This window comes from Syngnathus scovelli, chromosome 7 (genome assembly GCF_024217435.2).
Source record: "Syngnathus scovelli strain Florida chromosome 7, RoL_Ssco_1.2, whole genome shotgun sequence".
NCBI classification, from domain to species: domain Eukaryota; kingdom Metazoa; phylum Chordata; class Actinopteri; order Syngnathiformes; family Syngnathidae; genus Syngnathus; species Syngnathus scovelli.
Window position 1 is genome coordinate 6,453,655 of NC_090853.1, and position 13,173 is coordinate 6,466,827.

At 41.3% G+C, this 13,173-nt stretch overlaps 1 protein-coding gene across 4 annotated transcripts in view; it reads left to right on the forward strand.

Moving 5' to 3' along the window:
- Positions 1-9,185, forward strand: part of mecom (MDS1 and EVI1 complex locus) — a 95,969-nt gene extending 86,784 nt beyond the window's left edge. For 3 of the 4 annotated variants that reach the window (XM_049724758.2, XM_049724760.2, XM_049724761.2), the window contains 9 exons: positions 147-237; positions 1,060-1,086; positions 3,870-4,036; positions 4,116-4,193; positions 4,766-4,935; positions 5,093-5,237; positions 6,603-6,848; positions 6,933-7,119; positions 7,510-9,185. In XM_049724758.2, coding sequence (XP_049580715.1) covers positions 147-237; positions 1,060-1,086; positions 3,870-4,036; positions 4,116-4,193; positions 4,766-4,935; positions 5,093-5,237; positions 6,603-6,848; positions 6,933-7,119; positions 7,510-7,644 — 1,246 coding nt within the window. In that variant the 3' untranslated portion in view covers positions 7,645-9,185. The remainder of the gene's footprint in view (positions 1-146; positions 238-1,059; positions 1,087-3,869; positions 4,037-4,115; positions 4,194-4,765; positions 4,936-5,092; positions 5,238-6,602; positions 6,849-6,932; positions 7,120-7,509) is intronic. The other variant, XM_049724757.2, reaches the window with a different exon arrangement.
- The last annotated feature ends 3,988 nt before the right edge of the window (positions 9,186-13,173 follow it).

The following is a 13,173-nucleotide window of genomic DNA, read 5'->3' on the forward strand; positions in this document are numbered from 1 at the left end:
TGTGTAAAATAATGGAAACTAAAAGACACATTCAATCAATTCAGGTGTTTTGATAAAAAATACTCACACAACTGACCGTATTTCATTTGTTTCTTTTTGTATCACAAGTATTTGTGTGTTAAGAGCTGATAGAAATCTACTATTAGCAGGGTTGAGAAGAGGAGAATGAGTGATCCGTTTGAGACGCTGAAAGACAAATACATGCGGCCGGCTCCTGGCTTCCTCTTCCATCCTCAGGTACGTATGTTCTGATAGAGAGGAACTTGCAACCAAAAGTTTATCTCGTGTAAATACAATGTGCTTGATTTCTGGTCCAGTTTTCAATGGAAGACTTTGCGTTTTGAACTCCATTCATTTAATCAGCCATGGGTGAGAACGGCCCCGGAAAGTGAAAACAGCATTTTCTCAGGCATATGATTCCGTTCCCTCTTTTCTGGTTATTTCAGGTCTGGTTTTTACAGGCTGTTTCATTTGCTTGATTTATGTTCTCTGTCCAGACTGTTGCAAAGGCCCAGCCTGCAACGACCACATGGTCGTCCCACATGCCTTAATGAGGTGTCCTATCAGTAGAAACACTAACAGAGTGCTTAGGCCATCTTTATGACTTTATGATGTCTGGATACACAAATCATTCCCAGAAAGCTCAGACTAGTCAGACCAGGCAAGGGGGCCCTTTCTGTATACTTTTGCGTTCAGTCACCTGACTCACGACTCGGCCATATATCAAGGCAAACGAAGAAAAGCTGAAAGACTATAACTTTTTTTTAAACCTTTTTTATGATTCAGCTTTTTAATTCCTGGCAGGATGTTTTATTGCAGAGCAATATGGGCTCATATTACATACTGGCTGCTATTATAATGTCTTTATAGAGCATGGGGAAGTGTTAGGAACTATGAGAGCCACCTATAATTCCGCCACCATAACTTTGTAGTTAGGAAGCTCATTGCTTCTTTAAAGTTTAATGCTTCAATCGCTTTTCTTTAAGCTATGTATCGCTAATGATATGATTGCTGCTACTATCTGACATTTTTTTTCTTTTTTTTTTTCTCTCCCCGCAGTTCCGTTTGCCAGATCAGAGCTCTTGGGTAAGTTTAGTTTATCAAAAGTCAAAGTCAAAGTCAGCTTTATTGTCAATTTCTCCACATGCCAAAGACACACAAAGAAACCGAAATTTCGTTCCCCCCTATCCCACGGTGACAAGACATTATTTTAATCACAGTGATGCATGGACTGTATAAGAATATATTTTTTATTGTGTGGATATGCACCATCTTGTTGCAATCTAGCTAGAGATGCATATAGGACAAACTAACTTCATGGTTAATTTGAATAAGAGATCAAGGGTCAGTCCGGTGTCGGGTGCTTAGGGTCACAAAAAGGTGGCCATTTTAAAGGAGTTGGTTTTAAGACAAATGCAGTCTTAGGAGATGTGCATGTTCAACCTCATTGAGCCGTTTGTGTGATTTGCCAAGCATATTTTTCAAATTTCAAATTATGTGAATTTTGCTGTTTTGAATTTAAATGGTACTACTTTGTTTCTTTGCCAATGGAGAGGCCCTCCTGTAATTGGTTTTCAAATTTACAGACTCCACCTTACAGTTACATGACTGATGCAGCAGTTTTTTGGTTTTCCCCCGTTTTAATTATTTTAATTTGTTTACATTTTTTGGCTCTTGATTAAGTCTGATTCAGGCTGAAGTGGGAATTTCCAGTAGAGCTACACCCTAACCAACCGCTTTGGAACATGTATGTTTGCTTGTACATATAATGAAGCGCATCTATTGCAAATAAGCCTGGACGGTGTGGTGAAGGTAGTTGTTTAGTCGGGACTACTTTACATGTGTCCAAGGGTAACAGTCTCTTTGGGACACTCCCGTGGAGCGGTGGGGGGTTGAGGGTTGAGCTAGTTCCTCTCGCCAAACATCTGGTTGCTGATAAAGATCAACAATTGAGAATGCATCTCGCTAATTAGCCCCTCGCAGCATCACTGACTTCTGAAGATAGCCAATCAACCGCCGGTCCCACTGCGACACTACAGCAACAAGCAAGTTCACAAATGCTTACACACTGCCTTGGGGAGAATGAAAAGGGGTTTTCATGAGGTGTGCGGTCTGTGTGTGTGTGCGTGCGTGCGTGCGTATGTGTTTTTAAGGCGGCCTATTTTACAAAAAACTAGAGTGTATGACCTTGGGAAAATTACCTCAGAGCACAGTCTGGTCTCTTCTTGACATTAAGTAGCTTAAACATTTCACACACAAGACATTGTGACATAGTCAAATAGACTTAATCAACCTAATCCATAAAACGTACGCATCAATCATTGAAGTTCAATCTGTGGTTAATGTTTTTTAACTTTTTGTATATCCTTAGAGAGCAAGACTTCAATACTAGTCTAGTTTCATCCAATTAAATGTAAACAAATAAAGACTGTATACTGTACATAGGCCAACATAATGGTTATTCTCTTTATTATTGACAAATTATTGCTGTAGTTATTTGCAAGGGTGTAAGACTGCATCAGATGACCAAAATACAAAAAAAAACCAACTATTCCATCATGATGAATAGCAGTTGCAACACTCTTGCAATTACAATAATGGTCGTAATCAAAATCTACCAAACTTGACAATCCACATCCTCCCACAGCGAGAATGTTGACTGTGTCAGGAACTTTAGACGCAGCCGTCACTCTTAATCACTTGCTTCCCACACATGGCTCCACGCGCTGTCATCCATTACTTTTTCTCAAGCTCTAGATCTTTCTCTCTATTGTTGTTTCGCTTTTATCACTTTTTATCACCTTGCAGAACCTCTTCACCTCTCTTTTTGCTATTTACTCCATCTTGGCCATGTAGCCTGTGTGTGACAGGGGCTGAAAACAGGAGATGAAATGTCAGCGTCAAAACAATGCTCCCATAGAAGACCGAACCATCACTGATTTTTTTCCTTGATGAAATAAGAACAAGCTGAAAATTCAATACGTGCAAAATAATGCAAATTCTTTTGGGCTCCCTTGTAAAAAAAAAAAAAAGTGTGCATGTGTGTGCGCGTGGGATGGCCTGTCAGGCCCGGTGCTCTACTGGGACCACCGCCCCTTTGTCTCCTCCCCCACCCCGCCCCTTTCAGCACAGCGATATCATTATTACCCATGTCTGGCCCTTGATCAGCAATGTCAACATCTTTCATATTGACAAATGTGCTGTCTGCCCGCATTGTGCACAGAATGGTTTACTGCCCAGCAGTGGACATGAATCACTCTACACACAAACACACACAGACATGGATCTGACAACACACAAATACACACTTGGCTCATACAATTGTGTACAACACACACTACGCTCGCTCACATGCATTACAAATACATTCTTCTTCCTCACATACATACATCTATTTCACACACATAGGTGGCAATTAATCAACTATGACCACCTCGCGGCAAATAGTTTCTCATCCATATATCCACATAGAGTGCAGACAAGAAAGCGTAATTCTTGCCAGGATATCTGATGAAAGCAACTGTTGGACTTCATTAGCAGATTGGCTGCAGTCGTTAATTCTTTCCTTGTGTCTCTATCTGTCTTTTTAGGTGTTGTCTGTCTGAGAGAAAGAAAGACTTGTCAAACGACTAAAAACTTTTCAAGTCAGAAATTTAAATGTAGGACCTGAAATTAGGGCTAATTGTCTTATAGCTCGAAACGTACGCATGTTTGGTTTTGGTCTATTTTTCCTCCCAATGTTTTGATCACCCTTTTTGTGGACACTGAAACAAAGAGACTCTTGAGTCTGAAATTCTAGCAGAATGGCATTTCCTAGTATTTGTAGTTTTACAATCATCCGGTCTCATCTTCCTGTTGCCTCCCTTCAGATGTCAGCTATTGAGAACATGGCTGAGAAGCTGGAAACTTTAGGCTCCTTGAAGCCAGAGTCAGGTGATCTGCTACGTTCTGTCCCCTCCATGTTTGACTTCAGAGCTCCACCCTCAACGCTTCCAGAAACACTTCTACGCAAGGGAAAGGAGCGATATACTTGCAGGTAACTACAGCGTGCACTGCAGCATTTATTAACAAGATCAACAGGTGAATGATTTATTATTTTGTATTATGCTCAATAGATATTGCGGGAAAATCTTCCCACGTTCTGCCAACTTGACGCGACACCTTAGGACTCACACAGGGGAGCAACCGTATAGGTTTGTGACTTCATTTACATCATTTCAACAACTCAGTATCTGGCTGTCCATCGCCAGAGGAGAGATTTGTCGTTACTTAGACGGAGGAATGTTGAACCTAAGCTTGTAGGAGGGTCTTTGACCACAGGGGATTGAGAAAGACCAGCCCGGGTCTCTATTGGGCCAGTCTGATAGCCTCCACTCCACGTACTGGCTTGTCATTAAAGATCACCGCTGTTTATTGTAATTTGTTATGGCGATAACTCGGGGGGGTCCTGAGGGACAACCAATCGAGCGAGCTAATTCCAGCAGAAGAAAAAGATGTAATCTTCTCGTATAATTTTGCATGAAGAAACTTGGCAAGAGCGAGTAATTTCGCTGGGATGGAGCACAATCTGTTGCATGCTTATTGAGTGAGAGAAGAATGCAATTTTATTGAGCTGGCTGGAGATGAGAGGCAATTCTGGTTCACCTTAAACAAGCTGCTCCATCATGTCTGGGTCTGTGGGATTGCTCAGACTTTGTGTAGATGCAGTTATGATTCCCACAGAATCATCCAGAACCTCCAAAGTTGCTGTTTTTGTTTTCTGCAGGTGTAAATACTGCGACCGCTCCTTCAGCATCTCCTCCAACCTGCAACGCCACATTCGCAACATCCACAACAAGGAGAAGCCCTTTAAGTGTCACTTGTGCGATCGATGCTTTGGTCAGCAAACCAACTTGGATCGTCACCTCAAGAAGCACGAGAATGGTAACCTGTCAGGTAAGGAGCCTAAAGCTTGAGAAGGTTGGATTAGTGTCGTTTTTACTTGAGCTACAAAGCTTCAATGCAGCCCAGAGACGGCCAGACTTCATCTCCAGCTGCCCCCACATAAAAATAATGAAAAGAAATGTTTCTCCCTTGTCTCTTTTTTGCACAGGCACTGCAATGTCTTCCCCACAGTCTGAACTTGATGGTAGCAGCGCCCTATTGGACGACAAAGAAGACTCTTACTTCAATGAAATCAGAAATTTCATCGGCAACACAGGCCAAAGCCAAACATCACCGGACCCCTCTGAAGAAGGGTAGGTAGACATTTTCTAAACTTTCTGCTCTCTTAGATGTATTATCTCGCCAGCCCATCTTAGTAATTTCGTATTGTCGAGAGGGCAATCATGCAAGGAGATGACAGCTTTTACATGCATTAAATCAAGTGATGTCTCCGTGCATGCAAGTTCATCTGTGCATTATGCAAATACATTCTTGGAGCCGCGATCAGGTCAGATAGCAGTTGTGCAATCTGCTCGGCTCTCAGAGTTTGTTTTCACGCGCCTCACGTCGGTGCGATCACAGGCCCGATTGTACGACCAGATAGAGATCTTGTAGACTGCTCCGTGATTGAGCCTCCATGAGCAGGAGCAGGCGCAAGAGCCTCGGGAGTACGGGAAGAGAAACCCAAAGAAAGGGGGAGCGAAGCAGTTAGCCCGCCACATCTGGAACCAACATGTCTGCCTTCAGGAAGAGGGTAGAGGGGGTGGGGTCACAAGGTCGGCCTGTGTTTCCTTTCAAAATGGTGCGCTTCTGACTGCTTCTGATAGATACTTTATCCCCAGCAAATTACCACGTTTGAAAGCATAATTAGCGAATCTGTTTTCTTAATCACAGAGCTCTCGCTGGCTCTTCAGGAGTCACTTTTCGGAGCTGTGTGAGCTCGACGTGGCACACATACACACAAGCCCGGTTGAAGCTCACGCTAAAAGACAATACGGTTTCAACAACAGCTGATAAGGGACAAAAATGATAAATATATTTTACGTCTGCACACACTTAACAGTATTCACATCAAATCAGATATCGTGTGATTATGTGATGATGTGTTTTGCTTTCTTATCTGCACAATCGCCAGAGTTCATTGTGCAGGATTTTTAAGTCTCTGGCGAAAGACATCTCTGAGCGTAATTAGTGAATCAGTCTGAATCCGTTTCCAGATGATTTAGCAAATGGTGGTTTCCTGTGGCACTGAGACAGAAAGAAAAATTAAGACTCTAGCAGTTTGGATAGCTGGTTCTCTTTCCCTCCACAAGGAGAGCAAAATGGATCGCTTGGCAGTGCACTCATAATTCAACTTCCAAATGGAGCTGTCAGCTAAATATTTTGCCTATTAGATGATTACTAGATAGTAGTGAAGATAAACAAGGAGAGAGGCTGAGCACTCCAGTTAAGTGCTGCAATGATGAAGTTGGTGCTGCTGTGCCCAGAGGGGCCCTGCAGCCTCGATGACAAACGATATTCCGATTTTGGTCCGTCCCAGCTGCCATGTTCTGCTTTGTCCGAGAGGCCACAAGCCATTGTTTTTGCACATGCAGAAAGAGAGGAATGTTAAAAGAACATTTAAAAAAAACACATGCCATGAAAACATTTCATAAATGTGGTATATTCTTGGTCTGCAGTGTCAATGGCAACCCATTTGAAGAAGATAAGACTTTACTGATGGCCAGGCACGGGTCACATGACTTAGAAGACGAGGACGCAGAGGAGCTTGCTGCTGATGAAGATGGGGAAGACCCAAGCAACACCCTGAATAAACCCCGAGAGGAGATGCCTCCTAGCAACATTAGCGATGACATCATACAAGATGGAATGGACTTCAGTCGAACAAATGACTTGAGCCAGAGCTGTAAAATTTCTCCGAGGAGGTACATCTAATATCTGAACCTAATGGTGTCCGTTTTTAATTTCAATTGCTGACATCAAGATATTTTTTTTTCCTGGGCTTTTAGCTATAAGGACGAGGAAGAGCCGAGTGGCTACTCCGCTTTGGATCAGATCCGTCACTTTTCAGACATCCACAAGCTTGAGGAGAGCGAGTTGAGCGATGGGGAAGGTGATGAAGACGAGCAATCGTTTGCGCCTGCCTCACTGAATGATGCAGTCAAACAGCCGCTCTTCAGGAAATCAAAGTCACAGGTAACAACATTTTACATATTGTAAACTAGTGATGGGAATATGAAGCTTCAAATTTGCTTCATGAACCATGTATTTTTTGATTCTGCGGTTTAGAAAGGGTTTAGGAAACGTCAGTGTGCTTTCAGTCTAATTTTAAGCAGAGTGCCATCTAGAGGAGTGATTAAATACAACAAGTGCTTCATGAAGCAAATTTGAAGCTTCATTTTCTCATCATTAATCTGGTGACTGACCTGATAAGAAATAAAGGGGGTAATTATTTCATGTGCTTATTAGGTGGGGTCATTTCATGAAAAGACAATAATAAACATTTAAAAATCAAAACTGATCCTTAAGTGTCTTTCAAAGTTGTGTGTGCAACTAAATATTTTATTTCCGTCCTTTCCCATTCAGGCATACGCCATGATGCTGTCTCTAGCTGAAAAGGACTCTCTCCACCCCGCCACCCACACGCCGGCCTCTATGTGGCACAGTCTGGCTCGAGCTGCTGCTGAATCCACTGCCCTCCAGTCCCTCAGTCATGTATGATGACACCTGCTTTTCACATTTGACATCTCCTACACACTGACTCAAGGAACTCTCAATGTCTTTGGAGTGACTGCTAAGCAGAATCATGGCCCTTCTGACTGCTGAGTGGAGCGCCTTGTACACAATACAAGGTCTTTCCAGACCCCAGCCCAGAAAACCTCAAAATATCCCTCTGAGACCTTAAAATGGATTTCCTAGTTTGGCACCAACCGTGGTGGAAATAATAAATCTAAAGTAATAATAGTCATATTTATTCTCTTCATTTGCACACCAAAGGCAGCTGGTGGACATGGAAGATGTGCTGATGTAACTTTGATAGACTACATTCACTGCCCGGTTCACACAAAGCAGGGTGAACATTCTGGAAGTTGCTTGTGTCTCAAAGGCAAGTATCTTAAACTGTCTTTAATGACATCATGTATATTCAAACTCTATTGCAATTCAAACCCCTGGGGTCCACATGTATTGCGTGTAAAAATAAATGCACTTGATGTAATGAAGGGTGGTAACAACTTTGGTTTCAAATGACTCGGTGTCATAAAAGTTCTAAAATAAGTCAATCATTGGGCTGTACAAAATTGTCTACCAACCATTCTGTACTGCGTTCCAGCCTGCCCGTCTGCGCTATCTGTGAAAGGTTATAAATAGTCATTTTCGTGGATGAAAAGAAAACACGTTGTTGTTTTTTTTTACTGAGATAAGTAGCCAGTGCTGAAGTTAAATGTTCTATAAATGGCATTTGTCTTTTTCCACAACATTGATTCCATTCTAGTCAGCCAACAATACCACTAAATAGCTTGAATGCTAGTTGTTAACTACTCCATTCTTGTCTTTCAGTCATTTTAGACAATCATGATTTTGTTGGAATTCTTTTTTTGATGTTGTCTGTGTTGTCGGTGTTGTTGTTTGTTGTCGTATGTTGATAATTGTATTTATTTCTTGGCAAACTGTAGTTTGTTTACTGAATAGCACTGCTCCAAGCCCGGGTGATGGCAGATTCCTCTCCCGGCCTATCGCAGACTTCGATGGAGTTTGTAGATTCCGTTGGAGAGCCAGATAGTATTAAACATACAACTCTTATTCTTTTAATGGAACTGGTTGAAGAATAGATTAGATTTTTTTAATGACAATTTCATGATTAAATTGTAAAAAAAAAAACATGATAAAATAAAACGAGAAAAAAAGTGTACAGAATGAAATCATTAAAAGACAAAACAACCCAGGTATCATTTGTTCATAAGCGCATGGTTGGTCTGCTAAGATTTGTGTTGACATTTTCTACGGTTGTCTGCAAGCTTGTGTGACGTTCAGTTCATGTTAAACCCTCGTGCCAAACTTAAAAAAGTAAAACAGACTGCTCTTATGTATTCTCCCCTTTTGAGGGACCACATTTTTTGTTTTTGTCGTTGTTTATAATCAATTTTAAAAAGTAATCAGCAAGTTGAGGTACTTTTATTTTAATGCTTTTTACAATGTAACTGTTATGCATTTCAATTCAAATAATGTGGGAGGAGCAACTAAATAAAGGACTACAATGTGGATTGACTTGTCATCCTTCCTTCCTTTATTCTTCCACAGACATTTTACTCACTCGTTCATTTGTAACCTCCCTCATAGGACCCCATATAAGCCATAATTATGGCACCAACATGGTTTTCTACACATGGGTCAGAGAACCACCTGGCGCTTTCTTCTGGCACTCCCATGGCCTAAAAAACCATGTGAGAGCCTGAACTCTGCTCCTATTTTTTTTTTTTTCTTTTTTAATCCTTGGGCATTGGCTTCCATAGAGGGGATAGGAGGCCAGAGCATGTTTGAATGTGGTAGTGGGAGCAGAGGCAGGAATGTGTCCTCTTTATTTGTGTCTGTTTGTGGGGCATGATGGATGAGGTGGGTAGATGTGATGACCTGGCTCATCGCTCAAGCGCTCAATAAGAGTCCCATCCCGTGCAGCAGGCCTCCCCGTCCCGCACCCCCTTTTCTGTCACTGCTGCCAGCCGACGTGGGCGGACATTATGGCCGGGAGGTTTTGGAGGTTTTAGCAGCTCCATTGTCCGGAGGGCAACTCAGAAAGGGGGGTTGCGGGGCTGGGTGAATTGGGCATGACGGTGTCGATGACTCCGTGGTGCTGACGCGCCACATTTACAGTGCTCTTGTTACCCAAATGGTGGGTGAGTTTTCTTAGGGGCTGTCATCACCCCTCAGGGTTTCAGCGGGCATCCACTTTTGATGAGGTCGCGGGGAGTCAGGCATTGTTGATGAGGTCGGCATGGGTCGTACAGCTTTGATGAGGTCAGTTGCAGTGATGGTGCAAGCCAGCTTCATAATGGAGTGGCCATGACAATGGTCCTGAGTGGGACTATTGCCACCTGTGTAAGTGTTGACCAAATAAAGCCTGTTTTATTTCGTGAAATCATCCGTCACCACACAAAGTTGTTTATATCATCTTGTGTTAATGCAATATTGTGTTGCCAGCTTGACGTTATTAAAATTTTTATATATCAGCTATCGTTGATATTAAGGGGCTACTTGTTTCAATAGAATATATATATACATAATTATATATATATATATAATTATATATAAATATATATATATATGATAGTTTGTTAACAATGCGTCTGTTTATGTAGAAAAAAAGTAAAAAGAGAAAAAAATATGAGTAATGTTTAAAAAACGAGTTCACAAAGTTCTCACTGCTGTGCATCGGGAGCGGCTAGCGTGCTATCACTCTTATTGTTCATTTTCTTGTTTTATTTTTCCTGTGTTGTTTACTTGTATGTGCGTTGTTCACAACAGAGTTCACTCTGTCTTGTCACCCTGGGATAGTGAGAAACGTAATTTCGATCTGTTTGTGTGTCTTGACATGCGGAGGGATTGACAATAAAGGAGACTTTGACTTTGACTTTGACTTTGTATTCATACAGAGGTGATTGTGTTGTAATAAAAAATAAAAAACATTTGTATAATGTCCATTTTATGTGAAATGCCTATTTACCCACTCTTGTCTTTGGGTTTGCACCTGTCAAACTGCCGTCGAAGAAGAAGGGGAGCGAATGAGAGGAGAGAGGAAAGAAAACGTGCAAAATGCTTGTGAAGCAAATTCTTTTAGCACTCAAGTGATGACATATCACTAAAGCGAGGACACTATAAAAACCAATGGACTGCGGAGCGCACTGATCTATCCAAGTGTCCCTTCCACTGTCCCTTTGCGCAGTGACAGCTCGCCGCGTTTGTGGCTTATTAACTGGACTAACTAATGATGGGAGATGGTTGAAGGAACATGCAGAGAAGTTGCACGACAAAGGATTTGTCAGATCCACTTCAAAACGGTGGAGCGTTTGTGGAATATAACATCACGTTCCTGCAGAACGCCATGATCTTCTGAACTGTGAGTACAGCTGATTCAATTCAATTCAACGAGGACGTCACCGATTGGACATTGTCTGCACAGGCCTGCAACTTTTGTTTGAAGGGGGGTTATTAGTATTAAAAAAAAAGTTATTTCCTATTAATGCAATTAATTTACTTATATGAGCAAAGTCATATTTTCCCTTTGACTGCATTTATGAATTTTTTTTCTTTTCTCTCTTAATCACTATTCTATTTTGTGATCTGATATCTCATTGTCAATTTACTCCTATCTCACAAAAAGAAGGTATTTTCTAAATTTGGTAATTGAGAGAAATTTCATTTTAATTGAATAAAAACGAATTTAGGGGCCTTCTCGACATGGCATAGGGATCAATATCTTAATAGCTTACACATTCATTTATGTGCAAGTTGACATTTAATGTCTACTGCCCCCAAGTGGCGTTAAGTGCCTTGAATAATGCTACAGTAGTACAATGCTGTTTATAGCAAATATAATTTTTGTATGAAACGTATGGTTTAAACGTGTAAAATTGCATTAACTTAAATGTGGTCACAAAATGGCAGAAACATTTTCTACTCCACATCCCTGGTGCAGATGAAATTACTTATGCAATTACGTTAGCTACTAATTCAATATCCTCAAAAGAAAAGTCCACTGCTTCTGAAATTACTTAAATTATAATGAATATATAACAATATATTGTGTGTAATTAGTCTAATTTTGTGAATAGAAAATACTCATTTATGTTAGTTATGTAAGTAAATGTAATGCATAAAATAAAATACAAAATACATTAAAATTGTAGGATCATTTGGAAACCTTTAACTGTTTTGATCATTAAAATTTCTTGTGAATACCAGCGAGAAAAAGAGGCAGGGTCATGCAGACTGTGTGTTTTAAATCTAAGAAAACATGCTATGCCTATAGACTGTATGTTTCCAGACAGGTGGGCACAATGTGGGCAGTCCTGCCTGGGACTTGAAGCCACTCAGCTAATAGTGCATCTGGCAAATCCCCATCTCCAAATCCATCACACAGGCCTCAATACAGCTCCTAAACAAGCCCCATCTTCTTTTCTCCATCCCTCCTCTTCCTTTCTTATGCCGTTGGTCCAGGCAATCATCCCCGTGTGGCATGTAACCGAACCATACATCATGCCCCCCAGAAGGAGGGGCCATCGTAGCTGCCAGCTCTCACGCTGATTGACTTGGCATGCTGACTCAGGCGGGGAAAACCGTTTCAGAGCGGGCGGCAAAGATGGGCGTAGCCTGAATGGAGAGAAAGACAGTGGAGGGCACTTGTTGGCAAAGGTGGATTTGTGTGATGAATATGGCAAATATTGCGTAATGCCGTGTGTAGATACATTATTATCTTATCGTCTCCTTGTCTTTTCGTGATGGAAAGTAAAAATAAGAAAATATCCATCCATCCGTTTTCCAAACCTCTTTATCCAGTTTTTGGGAGTGCTGGAGCTTATCCCAGCTGTATGCAGGATACACCCTGAATTGGTTGCCAGAACTTAAGAGTGCTATTTTTCATTTATTTATGTTTTGAAAGGACAGAAACCACAACAGTCACAAACAGCAAACAAAAACTTGCCTGTCACAGAACAAAGAGTCGCAAAAGAATAAAGAAATATAAAAGTATTTTTGCAAAATGTAGCACGTCGCCCACATCACATACACCATTATGTAATCTCTGAGTGTGGGAGACTGTGATAGACAGTTTATTTGCCAGCTTGACATTTTATCATGTTTTTTTTTTTAAACACTTGTTTTTCTTGGCCACAACCAAACAAATGGTGCATGATCACCCTCAACTCTTTTATCTTGGCCGTCAGGTCTGTCAGCTAGAGTTTAAACATTCTGGCCTTTTGGGACTATCTGGTTCAACGCAGAGGTTCGAAATGATCTCTGGGACGTGAGGCAAAGGCTGTAAACGTGATAGAATCTCCTTGCAAAAAGTGGTGTATGCCTAATTACAACCAAAAAAGTACCCATGGTTTGATCTTACCTTTTATGGGCTATTTCATCTGTTTCCTGCCCGTTTATTTCTGTCTCCTCCTCCCAAAGGCAGACTGCTTACGATACTAAACCAATTACAAATCCCCTCTAGCATAGTTACCTTACTTGGTAGTTTTAATATGTAGTTTT